The sequence below is a fragment of the Mus pahari genome, chromosome 2 (genome assembly GCF_900095145.1).
Source record: "Mus pahari chromosome 2, PAHARI_EIJ_v1.1, whole genome shotgun sequence".
NCBI lineage: Eukaryota > Metazoa > Chordata > Mammalia > Rodentia > Muridae > Mus > Mus pahari.
Genome location: NC_034591.1, coordinates 130,448,567 through 130,472,815, shown reverse-complemented (window position 1 = coordinate 130,472,815; position 24,249 = coordinate 130,448,567). Strand labels below are relative to the sequence as shown.

The following is a 24,249-nucleotide window of genomic DNA, read 5'->3' as shown; positions in this document are numbered from 1 at the left end:
TTTTATGAAGACATTCAAACACCCTGACCCGAATGAGCCTTGGCCCTATAATCACGCATGATTACAGCTGGCCAACATGGGGCATCAGGCAATGTGCACAGGGGTGAAGGGAGGCCAGAGAGCAGATCACATTTAACTTATTCTGAAGAACTTCAAGTGAAGGGCTCACAGGCCAGGATCTCACTCCATGATGTGTCTTATTCTGAGGATCTCAGTGGTCAGCAGGGTCATAGCAGCCATGCCCATGAAAGCACAGGACTCACTCCTGCATCCGTCATGCCCAGCATCCATGTGTGCAGGGGTGAGAGCATCTTCTCTGTTCTCTAGGAACCTCTGTAGAAGACTGTCCATGGCTCATCACATTCGTACCAAGTAGATGAAAATAATAAATAGGGATCCCGTCAGCACAACCTCTCAGAGTCCTGGTTGCCATGGTCACTTACGAGTCTGGGTCTTCTTTGGCACTGTGAGCTGCTTGGGCTGCCACAAGTGGTTATGGATCATGAGTGCATCCACGCTGACCGACATGGTCCTGGCTGGGATCAGGTTTAACTGCTTTCAGTCTGAGCTGTATTTACATAGTTTGACAATCATCTTCTTGGTGATGCTTTTTGGCCCGTGCCAGTGAGTTTGTAGATTTCTTCAGTGTCAGGTTCGTAGCAGTAAAGTGCCCTGAACTGGCAGCCCGCATCTCGGAACAGAATGATATAGTGGTTGGCATCACACTTCTCCAGCTCCTCCAATATTGAATTCTTGTAAGGGTTATTCACTTCTCCAGCCAGACAGCAGTGGGAGATGGCATTGTGAATAATTGGTTTGTTTGATTTGCTACTGGGCTCCTTGAAGAGTTTAGGACCTGTGTACTCAGCCACAGAGGCCAAAGAGGAAGCTCTGATGCAGTCTCCCAGTCTTGGTTTGCACTTCGTGCTGCTCAGGATAGATAGCTAAGGCTTCCAGTGATTCAACTCGGTAAGAAGGTGTCCCCCCCGAATGAATGAACACTCTCAGGTTCTGTTGTTGCTGCAGATGCCAAGGATAGACTGGAGCCAGAGTGAGTTTGGCTCAAGATATCTGGGGTGCAAGAACACTTGGTGCCAGAGTCGCTATAAGACTGTTCCCTGTGAACTGACATTGGCTGGGACTTTTTAGGCTTTGATTTAGGTTTGCCAAGTCCTTGCTCCTCCAAGGCCTGCTGCTGCTTCCTCAGCAAGTATTCCTGTTTAATGAGCTCACGCCTTGCCTTCTCCTCCTCCTTCCATAGTCAGCCTTATGCCGGGCTTCATCTTGCTTGAGCACCACTTCTGCCTCCAGCTGCTGCTTGTGTGCATGAGCCTCTTCAGCCTTGCGCTGCTATTTCGAAAGGAAGGCTGCCCGCTTCTTAGCAAGCTCAGCACCTTCTGCTTTCTGTTCATCCTTGAAGAAGAAACCAACCCCCGGCTTCTGTCACTATCCCCACCATGCTCCAGCGAGCTTTCATGGCCAATCTCCTCTCCATCCTCATCAGGGGCCTTCAGGTCAGAGAGGTCGACCTCACTGAAGCTGGCCTTGCTCCTCAGTGGCTCGTCCACCCGAGTATGTTCTTTGCCTGAGATGGCAGAGGAGCTCAGTCCTGCCTCTTTCACACTTGTATCTAGACCCTCTTTAAAGTTCACCTGTTCTGAAACAATGTTTGCATCTTTGCAAGAGGACAGAACAAATGTCCGATGGTCACTCTCATCATGGAGCCTGTAACTGTCAAAGAGACACTTCTCAGGGAGTTCCCCACCTGGGTCGGAGGGTGACCGTGGATGGGTGCTTGGGAGTAAAGACCTCGACTGTGGGAGTGTCTCCACACTGGGTGTTGGGGTTTTGCTCCAAGAACAACCCTGCTGCCTGTCTTTTGGAACCTTCACTTCAGCCGGCCTTCCTGAGTGGGAATTCCGGCCCTGGCCAAGCAGTAGTGGTTTGCGGTGGCCAGGCACACCAGTTGGAGAGAGTGGCTCAACAAAGTGGACTGGGGCCTTTATTTTTTTGGTCCTGGCAGTTATTTTTAGTGCCTGGTGTTGGCACTGTGGGGGACGTCATGAGAAGCTGCTCTTGCTGCTGGGAGATCTTCAGTATAACCTGCTGCAGTGTACTGATGGTCTCATTAAGCTTCTCAATGGACAGGTCACCCTCACTCACATCTACCTCACCAACACAGTCCTCTAGGAGGGCAGTAGGAATCACTCTGTGCATCTATCCATCATGCAGAGTGACTGGGTCCCTGGGCTTATGTAGCTGGACAAATGCCACATCCTGAGAGTCACTGAGATCTCTCTGCTCTTCTTTGACAAGGAACCCTTCAGTTTTACAAGTACCATCATCCAAGTCCTCCCCATTGTGCTGTGTTTCCTTCGTGAAGTGTTCAGGTCTCAGTGGCTGTGGGGTACCATCAGCCTTCCCTTTCTTTACCACGTGCAGAAAGGCTGCCTTGCCCAGCTTCGGACGCTGCCGTGCAGACAGCGCCTCCATCTTTTTCTTCGGGGCTTCAATAGCTCTGCGCTTTTCCTCCAGCTGCATGTGCAGATGCACCAGCCCAGAAGCCAGCAGCTTGGGGGTCCTTGCTGTGCCTGCCTAGGCTCTGCTCCCTCTTCTGGCGCCACGTTGTCAGAGGGGCTGGGCAGCTTTCGGGTGCACCAGGGGTGGTCTCTGAGACCTGCTGGTGCTGGACTTGGTCTTAGCTGTTGAGTCGCTGGAGCTTCCTTTCAGCAAAGCTGGTCATCTTTACACTTTCACTGGCCATGGACATGCTGCTGAGCTGAGAAGTGGTGCTCAGACATGGGCTTGAGCGGCTGCTGGCATCATCCTTGTCTTCGTGTTCCTTCACGTTCATATCCTCCTGTAGTTTGGCTGACTCTTCCTCACCAGCATATCTGGGGATAACCACAGGGTGGTCCTCACCAATAAAATCCTGCTCTGTATCCTCTATGTCCACCACATCAGAGTCCAAGTCTTGCCTCAAGATGGTCCACAGCTCTGAGTCGTGGGAGCTAGGACTCTGTGAACCAACACACCACCTCCCCTCATCTTCCTCAGCCCTGCCTACATGGAGAAAGAAATCAGCAGCAGCCTGCCCCTGAGGTAATGGATCAAATCTACCTAGGGCCAGAGGCTGTTCTTCCCCTGTCGCTTCTGCTGACTGTGGCCCTACNTCTGCAAGATCAATGCTCGCAGAAAATTCTGAACAAGGAATTGGGGTGAAAGTTCTGTTCAGGTCACCACTGCCATGGCTACCACTCACTTTCTTCCATACCACAGGCTGGGAGCCCTCACTAGGCCTCTTGGCCATAATGGTCCTTGGCCTCCCTTCTCCACGCTCATCTTCCTTAGTGGTAATCTGCTTCTCTTTGGCTGGTGGGAGTACTGCTGGCATCAGGGGTTCTAAGTAAAAACTGTCAGGCTTACTCTCCAAAGTGTCTGTCTGTCTCTGGGGAGACCTGATACTTGCTACCAGGCCTGGGGCCTGAGGTCCTGGGAATCTCTGGGGAAGGAGGAGACACATCTGTCCTGATGATGGCTACAAGCTGCTCCTCCTCCTCCTCCTCCTCCTCCTCCATGTTGACACTGCTCAGGAGGCTTTCCCATTGGCCTTCCCAGCTGAAGGATGGGGTTGGTTCTGTGGGGTCAGGTGGATGATGTCAGATGCCAAGCTTTCTTTGCTGATAGAGTAAGCTAAGCTGACACTGTCACCAGAACTGGGATCCACATCACAACTTGCAGCATGATGGAGAGCAAATGTTGGCTGTGACACGGGCCTGTTTTTTGTTTGTTTGTTTGTTTGTTTGTTTAAATCTGGCCATGCTCCTGCTGCACCTTGTGGCTGACCATCTACCCGAGTCAAAGATTTTGATCTGTGTCACTGACCAGGGATTTCCTCTGCCTGTGACACTTTTTGCTGTTTCTGTCTCAGTGGCAACAATGGATGGGACAGACTAAATGTGGAAGCTCCTTTCCCAAGACACGCAGGTTCTTCCGAGTGGAGGTGGTACCGATGACTGCCTTCGGTGAAGGCTGGGTAGATGGTGGCAGGTCAGCAGGGTGGATGGTGGCAGGGCTATCCAGGAGGCTGTGTGTGGTTGCCTTGGCAATTGGAACAGGATGGTCAACTGCTCTTCTGCTGTAACACTGTTTTAGCATCCTTCGGCTCTTAAATATCTTGGGGCTGAACAAAATCTGGTTTGACGTTCTCAAACTACCAGCTCAGCGATAAAAACCATAACGTTTGGCTTCAGCACCTGCTTGAGTTCCAGTCCTGACTTCCTTGGTGATGAACAGCAGTATGGAAGTGTAAGCTGAATAAACCCTTTCCTCCTCAACTTGCCTCTTGGTCATGATGTTTGTGCAGAAATAGAAACCCTGACTAAGACAAGGAGCGTCGACTCTAGAAAGCTCATCTCTGACTTCCACTCATGTGCTCAGACACAAGCAAAACAAAGCAAACAAGCATAATGAAGAAGAGCATTCCTTTAAAAAGAAAGAATTTCCAGGGCAGCTGAATAAGAGGACTTTTAGAATGGGCATTTCAAAACCTCACAGGGCAGCAAGCAAAGCCTTCAGAGAGCTACTGCTGGAATGCCCTTGAATCCAATGCTAAGCCAACTCTGGTAACTCCCAAAGGCAGCTTGTTTTGGTAAACTCTGGGCATGATCTTCCAAGAAAGGAACAGGTCATCAAAAATGTCAGTAAAGCAGATGGGAAGGTAAAGATTGAGCAGAATCCGCTGGACAAACAGAGAGCACTGTAAACGGCCATGCCCCATCTGGCACCAACCAGCCAAGGGTACTGTGTTGTCATGCCTGATGGTCAGCATCCCACTGGACAGAGGACCGGGAGTGGGTGGCCTGACTTCCTTTATTTCCACTTTTGGCTGTTCATAAATTGAGCCATGAGCTATTGCTTGTTCTGTTGTCCTCATACTTGATGTCTGCTAGGACCTAGCTAACTCTTGCAGAGATGTGTTTGGTTGTTGGCTAAGGATGGTTAAAGGACCTCATCTATAGGAAGATGCCACTATCTAGCATTGCTAACAAATCCAGAGGGACATCAACAGAAACTCTAACACAACATCATCCAAAAATATTCCAAAAATTATTGTTGTTGTTGTTGTTATAGTATTTTGAAACAAGGTCTCCCTCTATAGCCTACTTGGGCTGGCTTCAAACTCTTGCCTCAGCCTTCTGACTGCTGAGGTAATTAGTGTGACTCAACACTTCTGGCTTTATAAAATCACTTAACTGACTCACTTTAAAGTCAGTAAAATAAATGCATGTAGATACATTTTTGGATGTTACAAATATCCCATTTAAGTAGTTATATTAGGACTGGAGCTATGGTTTGGTGACTGGGGCTGCTCACTGCTCTTGCAGAGGTGTGGGTTCTGTTCCCAGCACCTACAGCCTCACAGCCACCTCTAACTTCAGCTCCAGGGGGTCTGATGCCCCCCATCTGGTCTCTGCTGGCTCCTGCATACACAAGGTGTACATGAACTCATGTAGGGGCACACTTATACACATAAACACAATAAAGAAGGGGCTAGAGGGAAGGTTCAGCAAATAAGTCGATTCATATCACCTACACTAAGGCTTATAACTGCCTATAATTTCAGTTCTAAAGGATCTGATACCCTATTCTGGACTCCAAGGGCTGCAGTATATATGTTGAACATACAAACTCACACAAGCACAGACACATAAAAATAACTAAATCTTTATATATATATATGTGTGTGTGTGTGTGTGTGTGTGTGTGTGTGTGTTTGTGTGTATGTGTGTGTAACCTATTTAGGTATGAACATATATAGTATGAACATATATATACTTAAAAGCCACCCAGTTCAACTGTACGTGTCTCTCAGTTCAGTGGTGAGACTGCAGCTTCCAGCTGGCCCTTCCCTTCTGTCCTTCCTCTGATCACTACATCATATAAATATCAAAGGGGATTAGGATCATGAAAAGAGATTGCCTGGGCTCTGTGCCCTTGAGGGGAGGAACTGATCCACAGAACTCTGAACAGGGTTACTGTCTTCTCCTGTCCCACAGTTGGCTGCAGCTGGGCATAAGACACACTCAGTGGCAGATCAGCCCTTCATAGTTTCCTGTGATTAAAGAAAATGATTAAAAGAGAGACCTGGTACCTCTCCAAAACTGTAAGTGTCATGGTAGGACCGGGCTGGTGGCAGGGCTTGCCTCCGAGTCACTTTTCCAGGAGAACCTGGGCAGGGTACCTTAGCAAGCCTCAGGAGGTCAGGTATCCTATCAGCACAATGGTGGGAAGCCACTGAAACACTCTGCAAAGCCACAGTGGCTGTACATTTTCCAAAGGAGTACATCAACTCTTCATCAACATGAACATGGTCCATGACCCAAAAGAATTAAGAATTAGGGGATAGATGTGGGATGGAGGCTAAACATGAACTGATTATTTCTAACCTATAAAAGCCTAATATTTCAATGTTGTGAAGATGAGCAGACTGACAATCAGTAGAACCACTGAAAAGATCATAGCCCTATACTTTCTGGTCTGCATAAGAGGCAGGAAGACACCTGAGGGGAAAAGTATACTCAAGTGACCACTGATCAGAGGCCTCAGAGGACCAGATCAGCAGGGAGGGGCAAGGCTGTGTCCTCTGGCATCATGAGGTGGGTTTTCAAACAGGGCTGTCAGGAACACATGAGGGCAAGCTTTCTGCAGTTTTTAAAAACCAGGGCAGCCTTGAGCCTTGACTTCCAGACCCTGGACTCTTGTGTCCGAAAAATAGCAGTTTGAGGAGACAGACACCACATACTTAGGGATACTTCAGGCCTCCACAGTGGTCTCTGTTTTTTTTCTGTTTCTGGTGTCAACACCAGTCCCAGGAGTGGGCAAAGGCCCTGGTGCCTGGGCTGAGAAACTGGATATGCGTCAGACATTGCAATTTCCCTGGGAAACAGAAAATATTTTCTCCGCTCTATGGATGAGGAAATTGAAGCAAAGGGAGAAAACATCCGAGATTTTCCAAAGAGGAGGAAGAGCCAAGAGCTGTGAGGTTAAGGCTTATAGCTGAGCACTGTTCCCTGGCTCTGGATGGGACATCCCAACTCCAGAGCCCAGCAGCTCTGGAGATGGGAGAAACACAAGTTGCTAAGGACAAGAAGTGGGATACAGTTTACACCACACAACCACACATATGGATCCCATCATCTGCTCAAACAGAAATCGTGAGGCCTTGCTGGATAAGTGAGATAGGAAAAGAGGACCAGGATGGGGGTTACTCATCATTTTCCCAACTAGAGATTTATGTCCCTTTTGGAAAGGGGAAGAAAACCCTGGCTGCAGCTCTGTTTTGAGTAATATTCGCCACTGAGGAGCTGTGTGCAGACACTCCGGGCAGAAGCCCTTGGGAGTTCTTCCGATTGGGCCCTTGCCAGTCCTTGGAAAGGGAAGCAGGCAAGATGTTTGTCATGGCCCTCTAATCCCCCTACCTGAAGCTCATTTCAAATTGATAGCAGCATTGGAGACTAGCTACACATCACTATGTTAAGGGCACAACAGAGAGTCAACAACAGCACGTGACCTCTGATGACCCTTGTCCTTAACTATATTTTTTTATACTTTTCTGCAATTAAAATGGATTGCTGGTCTGGGGTGTGAAGCACGCCAGAGGCTCTGGTTTCTACCCCCCAGCATGGGACACAAAATAAAACTGCCTGTAAAACAAAGAATGAAAGAACCTCAATCCAAAATGCAGAAGAAAGAACTTGAAGAGTGAGGAGAGAGCCAGCACTTATCTCACTGAGCTGACTCACTGGCCAAAGGAAGACACGGAGGCGGACAGAGGCAGAAGCACCTAACTTGGGGTCATTCAGCAGGCGAGGCAGTGAGCAGAGCCAGGACCCTGGGAATCCCCCACTGTGGTCACTGAATGCCAGAGGCTGGGAAAGTCCCTATGCTCCAGGCGGAGGTGAGAGAGTTTTATGTGGAATTTTAAGATTCAAAACAGACTCTTATATTCCATCTTGGGAACACATTCCATCTTGGGAAATGCTGCTCATGGAGGCAAATGACCATCCTCCTTAAGGTTACCCCACACTGGGTATTCTTGTGTGCAGTTTTATCTGGCCATTATATAAGTAAGCCTGTCCTTCTTGACTGGGATTGCTCTCTCATTCTCTCACCCATGGGTTAAATTCCTATTTGTCTTTTCACCTCAGCTCAGAAGTGACTCTCAACAAACCCTCCTCAGGGTAGCCCCATTTATAAGAAAAGAATTGGGTTGTAGAGACAGGGCACGCACCCTAACACAGCAGGAGTCAGGGTGGCACCATCATTGTTGGACAGGTTGTCTCACTCTGAAGTTCTCATTTTCTTTCTCTTTGATTTAGATTGACTTTATTTTTAACTATGTATATGTGTGTGGGTATGTGCACGCGAGTGCAGCGCCCATAGAGGCCAGAAGAGAGTGCTGGATCCCCTGGGGCTGGAGTTTCTGGTGGTTGGGTGCTGGGAATCAAACTTGGGTCCTTTAGCTCTTGAGCATCTCTGCAGCCAACGAGTCATTTTGTTTTTCATGAGGATAATGCCTTAGATTTTTCTATGTAGCCCTGGCTGACCTCACAGAGAGCCTCCTGCTTCTATCTTCAGAATATTGGGATTAAAAGCATAGCATGTTTCTTTGGATCGTTGTGATCGTCAGCTTCTAGTTATGGTATGTGCTAGGGATACTTGGACAATCAATTTTAAAAAGAAAAAAATGTTTGAGACTCATGGCTTGAGAAGACTCGATTCATGGTCAGCTGGCCCATTGTTTCTGGGGGTGAGGTCAGGTGGTTACACCAAGGTGGGAGTCCATCGGTGGAAAGACCCTTACCTCGCTGCCAAAAAAAAAAAAAAAAAAAAAAAAAAGGAAAGAAAGAGGAAGGGTCCAGGCTCCCCTTCCAGGTACATCCCCAGTGATCTCACTTCCTCTCAAATGTCCCACCACCTCCTGACACCAAGTCTCTTACACACATGCCTTTGGGAGGAGCCTTTCAGAGATAAATGGTAGCAATGGCTTGTGTTCTGCACACAGTGCGCGTATCCCTAGCACATACCATGCATTCATAGCAACCCAATGATGAATGCCTGCTGTTGGGCTCTGAGATGCTGACCCTTCCTCCAAGTCTAAGCTTGGTCCCTTTGTCTTCTAAGGTTATATGTACAGAACTCTCAGGTGATAGGTTTGCTCTGGTCAGAACTCCTTCTAAAACAACGTTTCAATAAGGAGGTTTAGTTTGGGTATTTTATGTTTCTTTCAAAAATCTTCTTGTATATGATATGTATGAGTGTCTGTGATCATGTAAATGCAGGCCCATACATGGCATGAGACTGTGGTGTCAGCCTCACCTCCCTCCTTGCTTGACACAGGGATTCATGTTGTCTTTTGCTGTGTATGCCAGTTTCCTCTGAGTTTTCAGATTTTTCTTGTTCTGCCTTCCATTGTCCTAGAGGTGGTGAGATTACAGATGTGCACTAACCATGCTGCTTTATGTAGGTTCTAGGGATTTGAACTCAGGTCCTGACCCTTTCCTAGCAACTAATTTTCCAATTGAGCTGCCTCCAGCCCCTTATGCTTTTTCCATCCCAGGTAATTGTACAATAGAAGGAAGGTGGGACTGTGGAAGTGGAAACTTAAGGGTTCTTTGGAAAGTCAGTTGGATGGTGTTTTGCTGGGGCAAACCTGTAAAGGAATGTTTAGCTGAAGCAGACACAGGTGAAAGGGTGTTCTGCTAAAACAAGCATGTGAGAGCACGGTTCGCCTTACAGTGCAAGGCTGAGCTGCATTTGTCGGGACTCCATAGAGAGAACCACACCAAAAAAACAAAAACAAAACAAAAAACAAACCAACAAACACAAAACACTTCTGGTGGTGTGCTGCAGTTTCTTGCTGCTTCCGTGGTCTCAAACTGATAAGCAGGGTGATGTCAGCTGAGACAGATGCATGTGTTGAGGCAAGACACGTGGAGGACACATGATGTTTGGTGGGTATAAATAGGACTGGATGGACAGTGATGGAGGCTGAGCTAGGTCTGCTTATAGAGTTAGCTGTGCAGAGCTCATGTGTCTCAAGCCTTCTCTGATCTTTGCTGAGAGAGGCACAGACAGCCAAGAATTTCTCCTGGTGTCCCTCCTGGCCCCTCCTACTGACTCATACTGAGGCTGAGGCCTGGCTATCTCTGTTAGATCGTGTCACTGCTGTTGCTAAACTGACTCTATTGAACTGGACTACTGGTATATCTGCTGGTATGTCTGCAAGTGGATGGAGCTGCCACTGCTGACCTGTGAACTGAACTGCCGATTTTCAGACAACACAGACGGGAGTTGCTCCAAGAACCTTTCTTTTTTTTTTTTTTAAGATTTATTTTATTTATTATATGTAAGTACACTGTAGCTGTCTTCAGACACTCCAGAAGAGGGAGTAAGATCTCATTAAGGATGGTTGTGAGCCACCATGTGGTTGCTGGGATTTGAACTCTGCACCTTTGGAAGAGCAGTCGGGTGCTCTTACCCGCTGAGCCATCTCAACAGCCCCTCCAAGAACCTTTCTAAACAGGTCCACTTCCCCTGTGTCCTTTCTTTCCCACTCCCTCTGATGTGTAGTGGGCTACAGGGGAGGCTAAAGCATCTAAGAACCATCATTAGATATAGGTTACAGCTGTGTTCTATCAACAGGCTGTGGTGAGAACGGCAAGAAAACTGTCTGCCATCTGATGACACCAGCGGTGGCTGTTACTCTGATCCTCCTCCTTCTCATTCCCCAGGACAGTCATCCCTAACATCTCAGAAGTGGCCTTACAACCCATCAGCAGGAGCCCCTCCACATGGTCATCACCAGAATGAGAATATCATTAGCCTTGCTCATCGCTAATTAAAACCTCAAGATCAGGTTTCTGGGTACGTCTTGGTACATCTGTGCAGGACACCAGCCCCAGATGGTAGGCAAGCCAGGCTTGAGGCCTGCTTCCTCCCAAGAGAATGTCACAGATGCTGTGGGTGACCAAACCATGCAGCAAGAACAAGCTTAGTCTTGCACACTGCCCCTCAGTGAGCATGCTCAGGAATTCTGCCCTCCTCCGAAATAGCCCCACACCTCACTCTGCAGTCACCTCAGAAGCTTCTGGCCAATTTCTGGGCTCCAGAAACAAAGCTAGTGCTATGGAAACACTGGAAGATGCCTGGATTCCTTAAAGGAAAACAGGATTCCTGGTAGATATCCTCCACTCTCCTCTAGAAGAGACTAGAAAGTTCTAGAGTGATGAAGAGCGGGTGACCAGCTGATGTCATCAGATGGCAGTGCCTTTCCTCTCATTGTTGTCACTGCAGCCTGTCTAGTCAGTGCCACAGCATGGCTTTAGGGTGAGAGCATTACTCTTTAGGAAGCCAGCAAGAAAAAGAGGACTATGGTAAAGACTGAACTCTACATACTACATTCATTTTCTTTTGGAATCTTGTGCATAATTTTTTTGTGTAGTTGTGATGTTTCCTCTGACCGCCCTCAGCCTGGGAGAGGTCTCTTTACTCTGCTTGCCCCTGCCCATGCCCTTTTGCAGGACTCTCTGTTATGATTGTAGACTCTCCCTTGGTTTGGATCTGTCTAATGTGCCCTTGTGCCTGGAGGCATGTGTGATGGTCATTTCTTCCTAAGCCTGGTCCCCTCATCCTGAATAGATGGACTTGCCTGCTCTCATCTCTGCTAGTCCCTGCTACTTCGGAAAATGGTACTGGGGAGAGGACTTAGTCATTAAAGTACTTGCCATGCAAGTGTGAAGGCCAAAATTGGGATGCCCAGCATCTGTACAAAAGACCAGGTGTGGGTGGTATGCGTCTCTGACTCCAGTGCTGAGGGTGTAGGACAGGGTCTGCTTCAGATTCAACTGAAGGTCCTGTCACAAAACTAAGGTGGAGTGTGATAGGTCTGATCCTGAAGTGAGTCATCATTCGGGAGAGGGAGAAAGAGGGAAACCCATTAAGAGCATTCCAGGACAGAGACATGTCTGAAATAGAGCCTTTGGGTCAGGTACAGTGGCTGTTAACACTGAAAGGTCTCTGTTTCCTGTGTGTGTCCTGGTGAGAGTGGGACTTTGTTCTTAGGAAATTCACAATTCACAGTGAGATGTTTAGTTGAGAAGGAACAGCGCTGAGAAGGAACAGCATCCTGTTGACACTGGAAAACTCAACAAAGGAACCAGAAAGAGCAGAGCTGAGGGGGTGGGCAGCAGAGGGGAGGATGGTAGAAAACTGGGAGACTCTGCTAAAAGCCACATAGGGCCGACTCTGAAGTTTTCTCTAAGTTTCTCTCCCTCTCCCTCTCCCTCTCCCTCTCCCTCACCCTCTCTCCCTTCCTTCCTTTTCTTTCTTTCTTCCTTTCTTAAAGATTTATTATTTTGCCTGCCTGTATGTGTATTATGTCTGATGCCCACAGAGGCCAGAAAGGGGATGGACTTACCAGCCACTTGAAGTGAGGGACTCAGTTCAGGATCATATAACTTTATGTAGTTATAATATTTCTATGGAACTGGATTTATAAGCCACCATATGGGTGCTCGGAATTGAACCCAGATCCTCTGCAAGAACAACACCCTTGACTGCTGAGCCATCTCTCCTGCCCCAGTTTCACCAAGCTTAGAAGTGCATCAGAAGGTCTAGAGAGAATCTCAGTGGTTAGGGCACTGCCTGTGCTTGCAGAGGACCCAAGTTCAGTTCCCTGCCTGCACATCTGGCTGCTCACAACTGCTTGAAACTGAAGTTCCAGGGGACCTGAGATTTCTGGCCCCTGTAGGCTCTACACTCCCCTATTCCCACACATTTAATTGAAATATAAATCTTTTAAAAACTGTACCAAAATACAAAGTTACTAAAAAAAAATATCTTAATTAGAAATAAGAGTGAAAGAAATTAAGAGACAGACGTGTTAATAAATTGCCTCGATACATTCTGGGACAGCTTTTCTAGATTTCTGGGTCACAGTCACACCTGTTGGCCTGCCAGAAGTTCACCACACTCTAGAATGGAAAAGTAACTTGTACGTGTGTGGAAAAGGCCTCTTCATGTTCTGACAGTGGGTGCCGCTGTCTGAGGAGGCTCTTCGAGATGATGAAACCCCTCAGCATCCACCTCCCTGCACATATGTGAATGCAGCCATTCACCAGTTCTGTCCCAGGCTGAGAGCAAACAGGCCAGGACATGCTGAGAGGGACAATGATGCCACCTTCCCAGACTAGAGTGTGGAGACCCATGTCTTCTTCAACTCTGGCAACATGATGGGGGCTACACCATCAGCATCACTGTTTAATAAAGAGAAGACTTGCTACCCCGAGTGTCCTGCTCCCACAGCCCCTTCCTATATTTGAAGCTAAACCAAGCAGGAGTAGAGTGAGCCTCTCTTTGGGGTGGGGGTGAAGGGGGACAGATACTGGAAACCAACGAAGGAAAACATCACCTCATGGGAACAAGAGACAGAGACTTGGTCCTCAGTGGGATGGGCTTCTAAACACCACCAACTCCACAATGGCTGGAGAAGACTGAGCAGGACAGGAGGCACAAAGGGCTTAAGAGCTGGAGGGTGAGGAGAGCCCTGAAATTCAAAGTTCTGGACTTGACATGGTGGCACACTCATGAACTTGGAGAAACTATGGCTACCTGTAGGAGTCCTAGGTAAGACAAATCGAGTCAAAATTCCAGCCCAGATGGCTGAGGTATGACCCAGGCCCCCATCTCTTCCTGGAAAGCTACTGGCAGCTGATAGCTGCTGGGGGAGGGAGAATTATTCTCTCATGAATGTGTGGCCTTGATAGAGGATTTCCCAAGTTCCTTCCCCACACCCATGTACACATAGGAAGTGCTAATGGGACTAAGTGGGTTATTAAGGGTGGGGGCATGTGGTTGGGAAAGGCTATGTTGGGAGATGGTTTAAGGGGAGTTGAAGAGAAGAAACAGAAAGATATGATAATGTGACATTGTATACATGTATTAAATTCTTAAGACTGAAGAAAAAATTTTTTTAAAATGACTTCATGAATATCAAAGGAAAAATTTGTAGAACTCGCTTTTAGCTCCAAAGAATTTTGATTCAAACAGCAGCAACTCAGACATGACTCAGTATAAAAAACATCCTGCTGAGTAAGCGTTAAGCAAACACTCTCATAGAGCAAGCAATTCAGTGTAATTGGAATTGTCATTTCGAAGAATCAACGCTCGAGAACAGATGATGCAGATGACAGGGAGGGGGGCCAAGAAAGTAAATGAGGGGCTTCTCCTGGAAAGAGGTGCAGCCTTCTCAGCGCAAAGGAAACCCAATATCCAGACCACATGAAAAGTGATCGCTGTGGGACAGTGCAGCTGTGAAAATCCACGTCAGGTTGTATTAACTCGCCTGGCAAGTTCGTGTAATGCAGGACTCTGAATAGCCACTGACAGGAAATAACTCTGGTAACAAAGACGCCATACCTGTGTTTAATCTGATGCTTCCAAGGAGGGAGGACAGAAATACAAAAAGCTATTCTTTCTTAAAGAACAAGGAGGGGCAGCCTGAGGTACCCGTGGGCTTCTTTATAGACAGCATCTGATAGGCCGATTTAACTAGAAACAGAGCAGGAAAGCAAACGCTCACATTTCTCTGAGAACCCAATTATCTTCATTTCATTGATGAGCTAGACCTACATAAAGCCACAGAGACACTTCTGGCACGGCACCAAAGGATTTCAGTTTGAAAATAATCCAGCCAAGTTATTTGGACAGCAATTAGTTCAGTTGTACAATGAAAAGACAGACAGACAGACAGACAGACAGACAGACAGACAGAAAGTTATTTCCACTAAGGAGCACACAGTCCTGAGAGTCTGTCCCTGCAGACAGATGTACACATCACCATCCTCAGGGTCCTGCCAAAGAGGATACAGGATACCTTGAGAAACAGCAAGAAGAATGGGCTCAGAGGTCATCTACCCACAAATTATAAGGTTTAAATCTCAACCAGCCACTTGAGATGCCCAACAATAAAGCAGGCTTAGTTTACTCTCAGAGCAGAAAGGAAAACAAACCACTCTCCACTCGGGAGTGCCTAGGTTTAACCAAATCCATCACTGTGGCTTATCTATCCCAGATTCCACTGTTAGGTAAACAGGTCAGGACAGAAGCCACTCTAAGTAGACTTTTCCTAGAATTCAGTTCCCTCAGCTCTGCCCATTGCAGAAGGCACAGCAGGGAAACCTCAGACCTCTAACTGAGAAACGCCATCTTGGGATGAGTGACCCCCATAAGCTACCCTCTCAACCAGAGGGTTGCGACCCCTTTCAGAGAGATTGAACGACCTTTTCAGAGGGGTTGCATATCAGATATTTACAACATGATTCATAGCAGTAGAAAAATTACAGTTATGAAGTAGTGACAAAAATAATTTTATGGTTGCAGTCACCATAACATGAGGAACTGCCCTAAAGAGTCACAGCATTAGGAAGGTTGAGAAGCACTGGCTTAAAGGGACATCCAAAGGGAATCAGCTGTCACGTACAGTACACATGTGAGAATAACTCAGAGCCTATTAAAAACTGAGATGCCATGTAGTTTTGAGATACATCAGCCGGTTCCCATTACAATGGACAACAGCCCTGCTCTATTTTTAGAGCTGCTAGAAAGATCAAAGAGGAAGGGGCCTTGTTCCGGCCTCCCAGTCCAGGCCCCTCATCTCTGCTTGCTGTTCCTTTGTATTAGGAACATCTCCAAAACACAGCCGGGCCTGCCTGAAACTCCCACCTTCTGGGGAAAGCATTAAAAACTGCACTGTTGAGTAGGTGCAAGGAGGGAAACCGTCAGGAGGGGACCTGAGACCCTCAGGAGAGCTTTACGATCACACTGAAAGGCCCGTAAAGCAAGAACTGACCCAGCAGGCAGCTCAGGCTCTCTCTGCACACTAGAACCTGAGATTTCCGAAGCTGGCTTCTGTGGATGAATGCCAATCAACAGCAGCAGGACCAAGCCTACCAGGCTCCCTTCCTCTACTCACGCACACACACATGCACGCACCACCCCACTGGCCCTAGTGGGTTAGGTTGAGGTTAAATTACTCAGAGGTAAAATGACTTACTTTGGGTGAACAGGCTGTACATTTATCAAACGCCAGGCTGACAGGAAGGACATTATCGAACCGTGACAGAAAACCCCGGATCTAAAAACAAACAGAACAATTACTCATTAGGCCAGGGATAAACACAGCTATAATGATGCATGTCTGTGGGTGACAAGGAGGAAGAAATGGTTATTAGGGGTCCTGACACGGGGGATTCTGTGAATGTAAGTTCTTCCCCATGTGGTAATAGGTTTGGGAGAGAACTATACTGACTCTATTCCCATGATGGACATGATCTTTAGATGTTTGAGACCTAAAAGCGCATTTACTTAAAAACATAAAAAGCGAGGTGGAAGACCTCAAGCACTGTCTTGGGGTTGGGGTGGGGCTTAGTGGGTAGAATCCCTGGCTAGCATACACCAGGCTCTGCTCCATCACCAGCATGGCATACGCCCAGGCATGGTGGTGTGCATCTCAGATCCCAGGACTAAGGAGGTAGAGGCAGGAGGATCAGGAGTCCAAAGTCATCCTCGGCTACATAGCAAGTCTAAGGGTAACATGGGCTACATGAGGCCTTGTCTCAAGAACAAAACAAACAGGAAGTACTGTTTTAAGAAATGCCTGAGGCTAGGGTGTAGTCCAATGGCAGGTTGCTTGTCTGGCCTGTAGGAGGCCAGGGTTCCACCCCAGCATCACAAACAGAACAAAACTCAGACATCTAGGTCGCTCTGACTCGCTTCCCTTATGGAAATACAGAGGCCGGGGTAAGTGTGCATTTCCACAACTCTTCAGTGGCTTCTCAATGGCAGACCACTTGGGAATAACAGAAGACAAAGACTGTCATAAAGGTAGGCACACTGACTAGCTGCTGACCACAGACCCCACGGAAATAAAAAGCGCACAGTCACACCATTGATGGGGAAACAGCACCACCTTGAGCAGAAACATCTGATTGCAACCAATAAATCCACTTTCAGAGCAGCTTGTCGGTTCCACCCACCATGGCTGAGTGGTAATGGTGAGCTGTTCCCTCTTGTATGTACCAGGAAGATATCATTTCTAAAACTTGTAATGGCAAAGCCTTGATCATTTCCACAGAAGCCAGCGTCTGCAGTAAGCAAGACAACACAAATCTTGAAAGTTCTTTTATTTGATGCCAGAACTCCCAGTTTTAAAGTCATGAAACATGTTCAGGTGAAACAGCCTGGCATGGGTGGGCAGGAGGAAATAAAACCTGGTTTCTAATGGGGCCTATCTCAGGTTCATACTGCTGTCATGGTCACCATGACTAAAGGTGGCATCTCAGTTTCCTACTGCTGAGAGAAACACCATGACAAAAGAATTTGGGCGAGGAAAGGGTTTATTTCAGTTTACAGTTCCACATCACAGTCGATCACAAAAGAAGTCAGGGCAGGAACTGGAGGCAGGAACTGAAGCAGAGACCATGGAGGAGTAACGTTTACTGCCTTGTTCACCATGGCTTGCTCAGCTTGCTTACTTATAGAACCTCAAGCCATCTGCCACACCCACCACCCACATCAATCACCAATCAAGAAAATACCCTACAGGCTTGCCCACAGGCTAATCTCATGGAGACTTTTTCCTCAACTGTCATTCCTTCTCTCATTTGTCCAGGCTGGTGTCAATCAGTAGGCGGACCTCCATAGCCAGATGGCACCTGGCTCCCTGGCACCCTCTTTTTAGGTAACGGCATTCTCTTTTATGTCTCTTCGAAAGTTTTCTCTGCTTTCCTCTTTTAGAGCCAGGGATCAGATCCAGTGTCTCAGACTTGCTGAGCACAGCCTCTCCTGTTAACTTCAATCACCTCATTTAAACAGTGCCCCTCCCCACCCCCGCAGGGTCCATGCTTAAGCACAGGCATGCATGCCAGAGGAGATCAGGTGTCTTCTATCATTCTCCAACAGATCACTCTACAACAGCAGGAAGGCTGGCCAGTAAGCTCTTGGGACCTGCTTGTCTCTGTCACGCTAGGCCTACAGGCACACACAGATTCTCCAGGGTCCAATCACGATATGTGAATAGAAAAAAAGAACAACCCTCTCAACTCTCTTTACTCGGAGCCGTTTTAAATAGACAGCTGAGTTCAGATGAACACAGAGTCTGCTGCTGTTCACAAAGGTCTCCGTTTGCTGTGCTGCAACCCCACAGCCTGATGGGAAGTGTAGTCTCACCTCCAGTACACCCAATCTTGAGAAAGCCTACAGGCCATTTCCAGAGCCCCTTTCAATCCAGAGCAAAAAACGTACTGTCTCAGTTAGGGTGACTATTGCTGTGAACACCCTGACCAACACAAGCTGGGGAGGAAAGGGCTCACTTCACCACAGTTCCACAACACAGCCCATTATCCAAAGCAGTGAGGGCAGCAACCTGGAGGCAGAAGCTGATGCCATGAATGGGTGCTGCTTACTGGCTTGCTCCTCATGGCTCACAGAGCCTGCTTTCTTATAGACCCCAGGACCACCAGCCCAGGGATGCACTACCAACAAGGGGCTGGGCCCTCTCTCATCAATCATTAATTAAGAAAATGTCCTACAGGTTTGTGTGTAGTCCAATTATACAGAGGCATTTTCTTAATCAAGGTTCCCCCTTCCCAAATGACTTTAGCTTGTGTCAAGTTGACATAAAACTATCCAGCGAAAGTATTAAGTCACAACTGACTGACTCCTTGGGAAACTTTGAAAATGTGACTTTTAGTTTTCTGTCTCTAAGGGATGTGGTGGCCACTTCACAAACTAGAACAAGAGGTAAGTTTAGGGGGTGGGGTGGGGATGTCTGCTAGTCAGGAACCAAGAAGAGTCATCAAAACTGCTGAAAGGACCTGTATTGCAAATGACAAAGGACAACGCTGAGCTCCTGATGAGCACCGGGTTTAAACCTCATGCATGAGAGGTTTGAATGCAAGCTCGGGGGTCAGTGAGACTGCTCAGCAGTAAGAGCACTGGCTGCCAAGCCTGATGGCCTGGGTTGAGTCCCTGGGATCCACGTGTTAGAAGGAGAGAACTGACTCTTACAAACTTGTCTGACTGTCACATGCATGCCATGGCTCACACTCACCCATGCACAGGTAAATACATATGATCAAAAGATAAGATGCACGCATGCTCTCTGTTCACAGTGTGCCTCACACACACCTAAGCTACTTTCATACTGAGGTCCTTTAAAGCAATCGGAGCTTACTAAAATGCTATTGAAAGCGGCCCACACAGCTGGCTCCATTCCGTGGTGGCACATGGAGCTTCTGTTGTCATTTCTGTTCTGTAGGAATGGTCTCTGCTAAACTTAGGAACAGAGGTTGGGGCCTGAGCTAGAGGGACAGGAGAGAGTAGAACTAGGTAGGAAGCTGAAAATGAGAGGGAGGGGGAGGGGGAAGGGGGAGAGGGGAGAGGGGGAGAGAGGGAGAGAGGGAAGGAGAGGGAGGGAGAGGGGGGAGAGGGAACATGAAGGTCAGCAGCAACAGAGGTCACAGGTATACCCCAGGAGTCAAGCCATCTCACCAGCCCCATGGCTAATGTTTATTCATGGCATGAAGAGTTTAAAATTCTTCTTTTGCATGTGCAAATTCAGTCACGCCACAGATGTTTGTTTATTTTTGAGAAAGGGATTCACTCTGGAGCCCAGGCTTGCCTTATACTACTGCAACCCTTCTCCTAGTGCTGGGATAAGAAGGCTGAGTCCCCAACCCAGCTACCTGCTGGAAAACACATTCTCCAGCACATGTCATCAGTTGGCCACGTGTGTAAGAGCTTGAAGTTAGGAACAAGCTCTACAGTCTTCCCACACAGCAGGGCTATAGACCATGAAGAACTGAGAGTCTACAAATGACGTCTTAAGTGTATGGCCAACTCTGATCCCTCAGCCTGACAGGAATGTATAAAACGTATGGAGCAGAGGCTGCTGCCAACAGTTCAGCACTATCCTTAGTTATCCTTCACAGAGGCCAGGCATCGTCTCATAGTCCAAGAAAGGAAACATTTATCCCAGGTTAGAATCCTTCCCACATTTTCTAGGAAGAACACCACTATTCCACCTTATGGGCCAAACAAATATTTAAATTTAGAAGGTCTATAAAGTGTCAAAGATTCTGTTCTAGGCCCTTATCTGTGTTTTAAGACATATTTTATTTAAAGTGTGTGGTATGTGCACTCCTGTGTGCAGTGCCCACGGAGAGGTGTTAGGATCCCTGGAGCTGATAGTTGTGAGATTTCAGACTTGGATGCTGGGAACTAAACTTGGGTCCTCTGCAGCAGTAACATGTGTTCTTAACCACTGAGCCATCTTTACAGTCTCAACTCTCCTCTTTCACAGGTAAAAGCACCAAGTCTCCTCTGTGGCGGTGAGAAGCAGTGCAGGTGCTTGCCAACACTTATTACAGTCAACTCATTTCAACCGTAAATTATGCCTCAGAAAGGCTAATTTAGAAACAGTTTATAAATTTGGTAGTTTCAACAAGTTCAGAATGAAAAGTTCCTGCACCTCCTATACCCCTAAATAATCACCAGCTTAAGTGTCCAGCTTAACTGAAAAATAACAGTTTTTCTTTATTCATTTCTGGTTCTTGATGCTAATCCCAGGGCCTTGTGATTGCTACATTTTAGCACAGAGCTATGTGCCCTCTTGCCCAGAAGAAAAGATAAGCCCGAAGTATGTTTCTTTTCTGCTACCTGCATTTAGATGAAAGCTACCTATGCTTTCTTGGCTCCTGCCCTGTAAGTCACTGTCAGACTCTTAATAAGCAAAGGAAGCGAGGCGAGATCTCTGCTGCAAACATCAAGACCTGGGTTATCCCTGAGCTTGGCCATCAGTGCTCTGAAGACAAGAGATGCTGCCCTGGGTGTGAGGTGAGAGGTAGCAGCAGGACTCACAGGCCATGAGCTCAGGGCTGTTAAAGGGACGGAGACTGGCAGTCCTGTGACTGTCTTGCATTGTGGCCAGACTTCATCAGGTGTACAAGGCGCTCCAGGAAATGCACCTAGCAACAGAGGTTAGTTCACCGAATGGGTCTGGCTCCATGCCACCTGAGGAGTGTGACCATCCCTGGAAGGAATGCCACCACCAAGTCTTTCTTTCTAGGGTGGTGCATATGCAATGACCATGGTCCTGGAGGTTTCCAGTGGTAGCCCTGAGCTGTGCTGGCAAAGGTATAGTCTGGAAGGGCTCTGAGGTGACTGATGGCAGGGCAGGGATGGGAATCCCTGGATTGGGTTGTAATTTTAGCTAAAACACCTCCAGTTTTACAAGGGTTCTTCATACGTCTAGTCTGCTCTCCATGCAATGGCCAAAGCTTCCCCTTGTCATGCCCGGTAGGGGTGCAGGACATCCACATGCACCTGTCAGGTCGTCTGCATGCACTGGTCCTATGGTAGCTTAGCTGGGTGTTACTGCATCCAATTACCTTCCACACTTTCCAGATTAGATAAGCAAGACTCAGAGAAATGGCGCAGCCTTACAAGCACCAAAGAGAAAAGCCAGCAATCTCAGCTCTGGTTTATTTTGGCTCTAAAGCCTGGTGGAAAAGCACAGAGGACAAAGTGAGAGTGGGAAGGATGGTGGGAGGGAGAAAAGGAGGAATTCAAACACTGTCAAACAACAACAACAAAATGAATGCAGAAGGTGAATTCAATTATCTTTAGTGAATTTTACCCAGTTGGACACAAAAGAAATAGATAGGAAAGGAGGGGGCCTCCTCTCTGGAACACTGTCCTGGCCATGTCTCCACCTGTGCTCAGTGTAACTAACTTTGGTGCCAAACCCACCTTGCCTCAATGGGAAGCTGAGATCCACTCCTCAGGAACAGCCACCCCAACGTGCCTGAGGCCCCCTTGGTAGCCCCATGGCTTGGGTGTTGCAGCAGCTCCCTACAGACTTGGCAAGGCTGCTAGAGCTTGGAGTTTGCATGCGTAAAAATGCGCCTGGAACTCCAGATCGATCTTGGATGCTGAAAAGAGTCTTAATCACATCCTGAGCCAAGATGGAGTTTAGCAGCAGCGAGCCCCAGGCACACTATGGAGGTCTTTGTTTTAGATAACAGCTTCCATTCCCATCACTGGCTGCCTCTCATTATTGAACCAGAGCCACAGAGGGACCAAAGAGCTGAACTGGAAGCCAGCCAGCATCATCCTCAGAAAATATTGCAGGATGCAGCTAACTCTCAAGATGTAGCGCGGGCACTGTTTCCTGAGTTCGATGACTCTTCCCAATTTCCTGTTTAGAGGGTAGACAAACTTCCACTTTAATAAAAAGTGGAAAGAGAAAGAAAGCCAGCAGGGGCAAGTGTCTCGTGTGCCCAGAATTCTGCCAGTGCCCTAATGAATAGAATCCATCTGTGACTCTTGGGCCTACTATTAGGTTGTCCCCATTTACAGGCAGAAAGCAGGTTCAGAGGCAATGAGACACTTGCCAAGGAGCAGGTGAACAGCAGGAGAAGGTGGTCAGATCATATACCTGGGGCTCTCCTAGCTTTGAGGTTCTTCCCTCTGGACAGAGATCCTACTGTGTCCTCATGGCCTGGGTTTTGTCTATTACCTTAGACTGTACCAAGGGCAAGCACTTCCTTGATGTCTCTGACCCCTGTGCTCTGCAGCGCCTGTGCTCGGGAAGCACCAGCTGGTTGTATGGAGAGGATGGACAGTATGACCAGGTCACAAAGGACAGCGGCCAACATAGTGCAACTGTGGACCATCCCATTATCCTGCCACCATCTAGCTGAGGGTCACAGAGCCTGAGGGGAGGGAGAAGAAGAAAGCTCTTTCCTAGGCTACACCTCAGGCAATGCCCTCCTGCTGGACCTCCTCTAAGCAGACAGGGCACAAGAGTTGAGTATCTTTAACCCACCCCTTCAGGGGGAGAAAGATAGCTCGGTGGTTAAGAGCATATGCCTTCTTCCTGAGGGCCTCCCTGAGTTTGATTCCCAGTACCCATATCAAGCTGCTTAGAACTGCTTGTAACCCCAGCTCCAGGGCCATCAGACACTCTGACCTCTGTCGGCACTTGTATTCAGGGGCATATACCACATGCAGTCACTCACACAAATACGCATCATTACAATAATAAAAATAAATCTTAAAAGGAAAAATAGAAGGCTGGAGAATGGGGAGAGGGGCGTCAGAGCCTGAGCAGACAGGCAATGAACAGTGGCTCGAGCTTTGGGCTCCCTGTCTACTTTACCTCACGCAGAGGACTCCCAGTCAGCCTCTCGTGGTGGTCTGCCCTAGTTTTGTTTTTCTGCAAAGAGTAAAACGAGAGAATTCAAGAGCCTCAGAGAACCACGAGCTTACAAGTGCAGACCTAGGGGAAGGGTGCATGTACACACTCACACACACACACACACACACACACACACACACACACACACGGCCCTAGGTACAGGACATGTGCACTCAGGGACTTTTCCTTACCAGTATTTAAGAGTTAGGAGTACATTCCTCAAAGGCAAAAATGTTAGCTGCTTAGTTCACAAGTTAGAACTGGGCCTGGGTGTCTGGACACCTGCTGCGGGGTCCTTCCGAGGTGCACAGGCAAAGGTTGTTAGACCACAGGTGTCTACGTTGTCTGTCAGGCTCTCAAAGACCAGAAGGCCAACTTTCTTGAGTGTCAGGAGAGGCTGTACATTTTATAACACCTGAGTGAACCTCCATCGAAGCCTTGTAGAGCTCACCCATCACCCATCACCCAGGAGCCAGGAAAGGACAACTACCATGGTCAACTGTCACGGGCAACTTGGCTGGACTTGGAGTCACTTAGGAGACCCCGTGAGCATGTCTGTGTAGGAGTTTTCAGACTACAAAGAGGGGAGGCCTTTTTTGGATGTGGGCAGTACCATCTCATGGGCTGGGGTCCTCAACCAAATAAAAAGGGGAAGAGGGAGCCAGCTGAGCACCAGCATTCTCTCCTGTAGAAGACATGGCTTTGAGAAGCATCAGAGGAAGCAGACTTGTTAGAAGGCTTGTCTCTCAGGGAATAGAACCCAGGCATCCTCTATCAGTAGAACCCATCCTTATGCTTACTCTAAATCCTTCCTCCCCAGGCCCTTACCCCGGCACTGCTTATCAGGCAATAGAACTCACTCTTTTTTGTTTGTTTGTTTTTCGAGACAGGGTTTCTCTGTGTAGCCCTGGCTGTCCTGGAACTCA

The 24,249-nt window shown here is 47.9% G+C and overlaps 1 protein-coding gene and 1 pseudogene across 5 annotated transcripts in view; both read right to left on the bottom strand.

The window, feature by feature from the left end:
• The window catches only part of Atg7 (autophagy related 7), a 199,605-nt gene that overhangs the window by 109,490 nt on the left and 65,866 nt on the right, over positions 1–24,249 (bottom strand). For all 5 annotated transcript variants that reach the window (XM_021191671.1, XM_029535347.1, XM_029535348.1 and 2 more), the window contains one exon: positions 16,118–16,198. In XM_021191671.1, coding sequence (XP_021047330.1) covers positions 16,118–16,198 — 81 coding nt within the window. The remainder of the gene's footprint in view (positions 1–16,117; positions 16,199–24,249) is intronic.
• Positions 203–6,379, bottom strand: LOC110316074 (annotated as a pseudogene).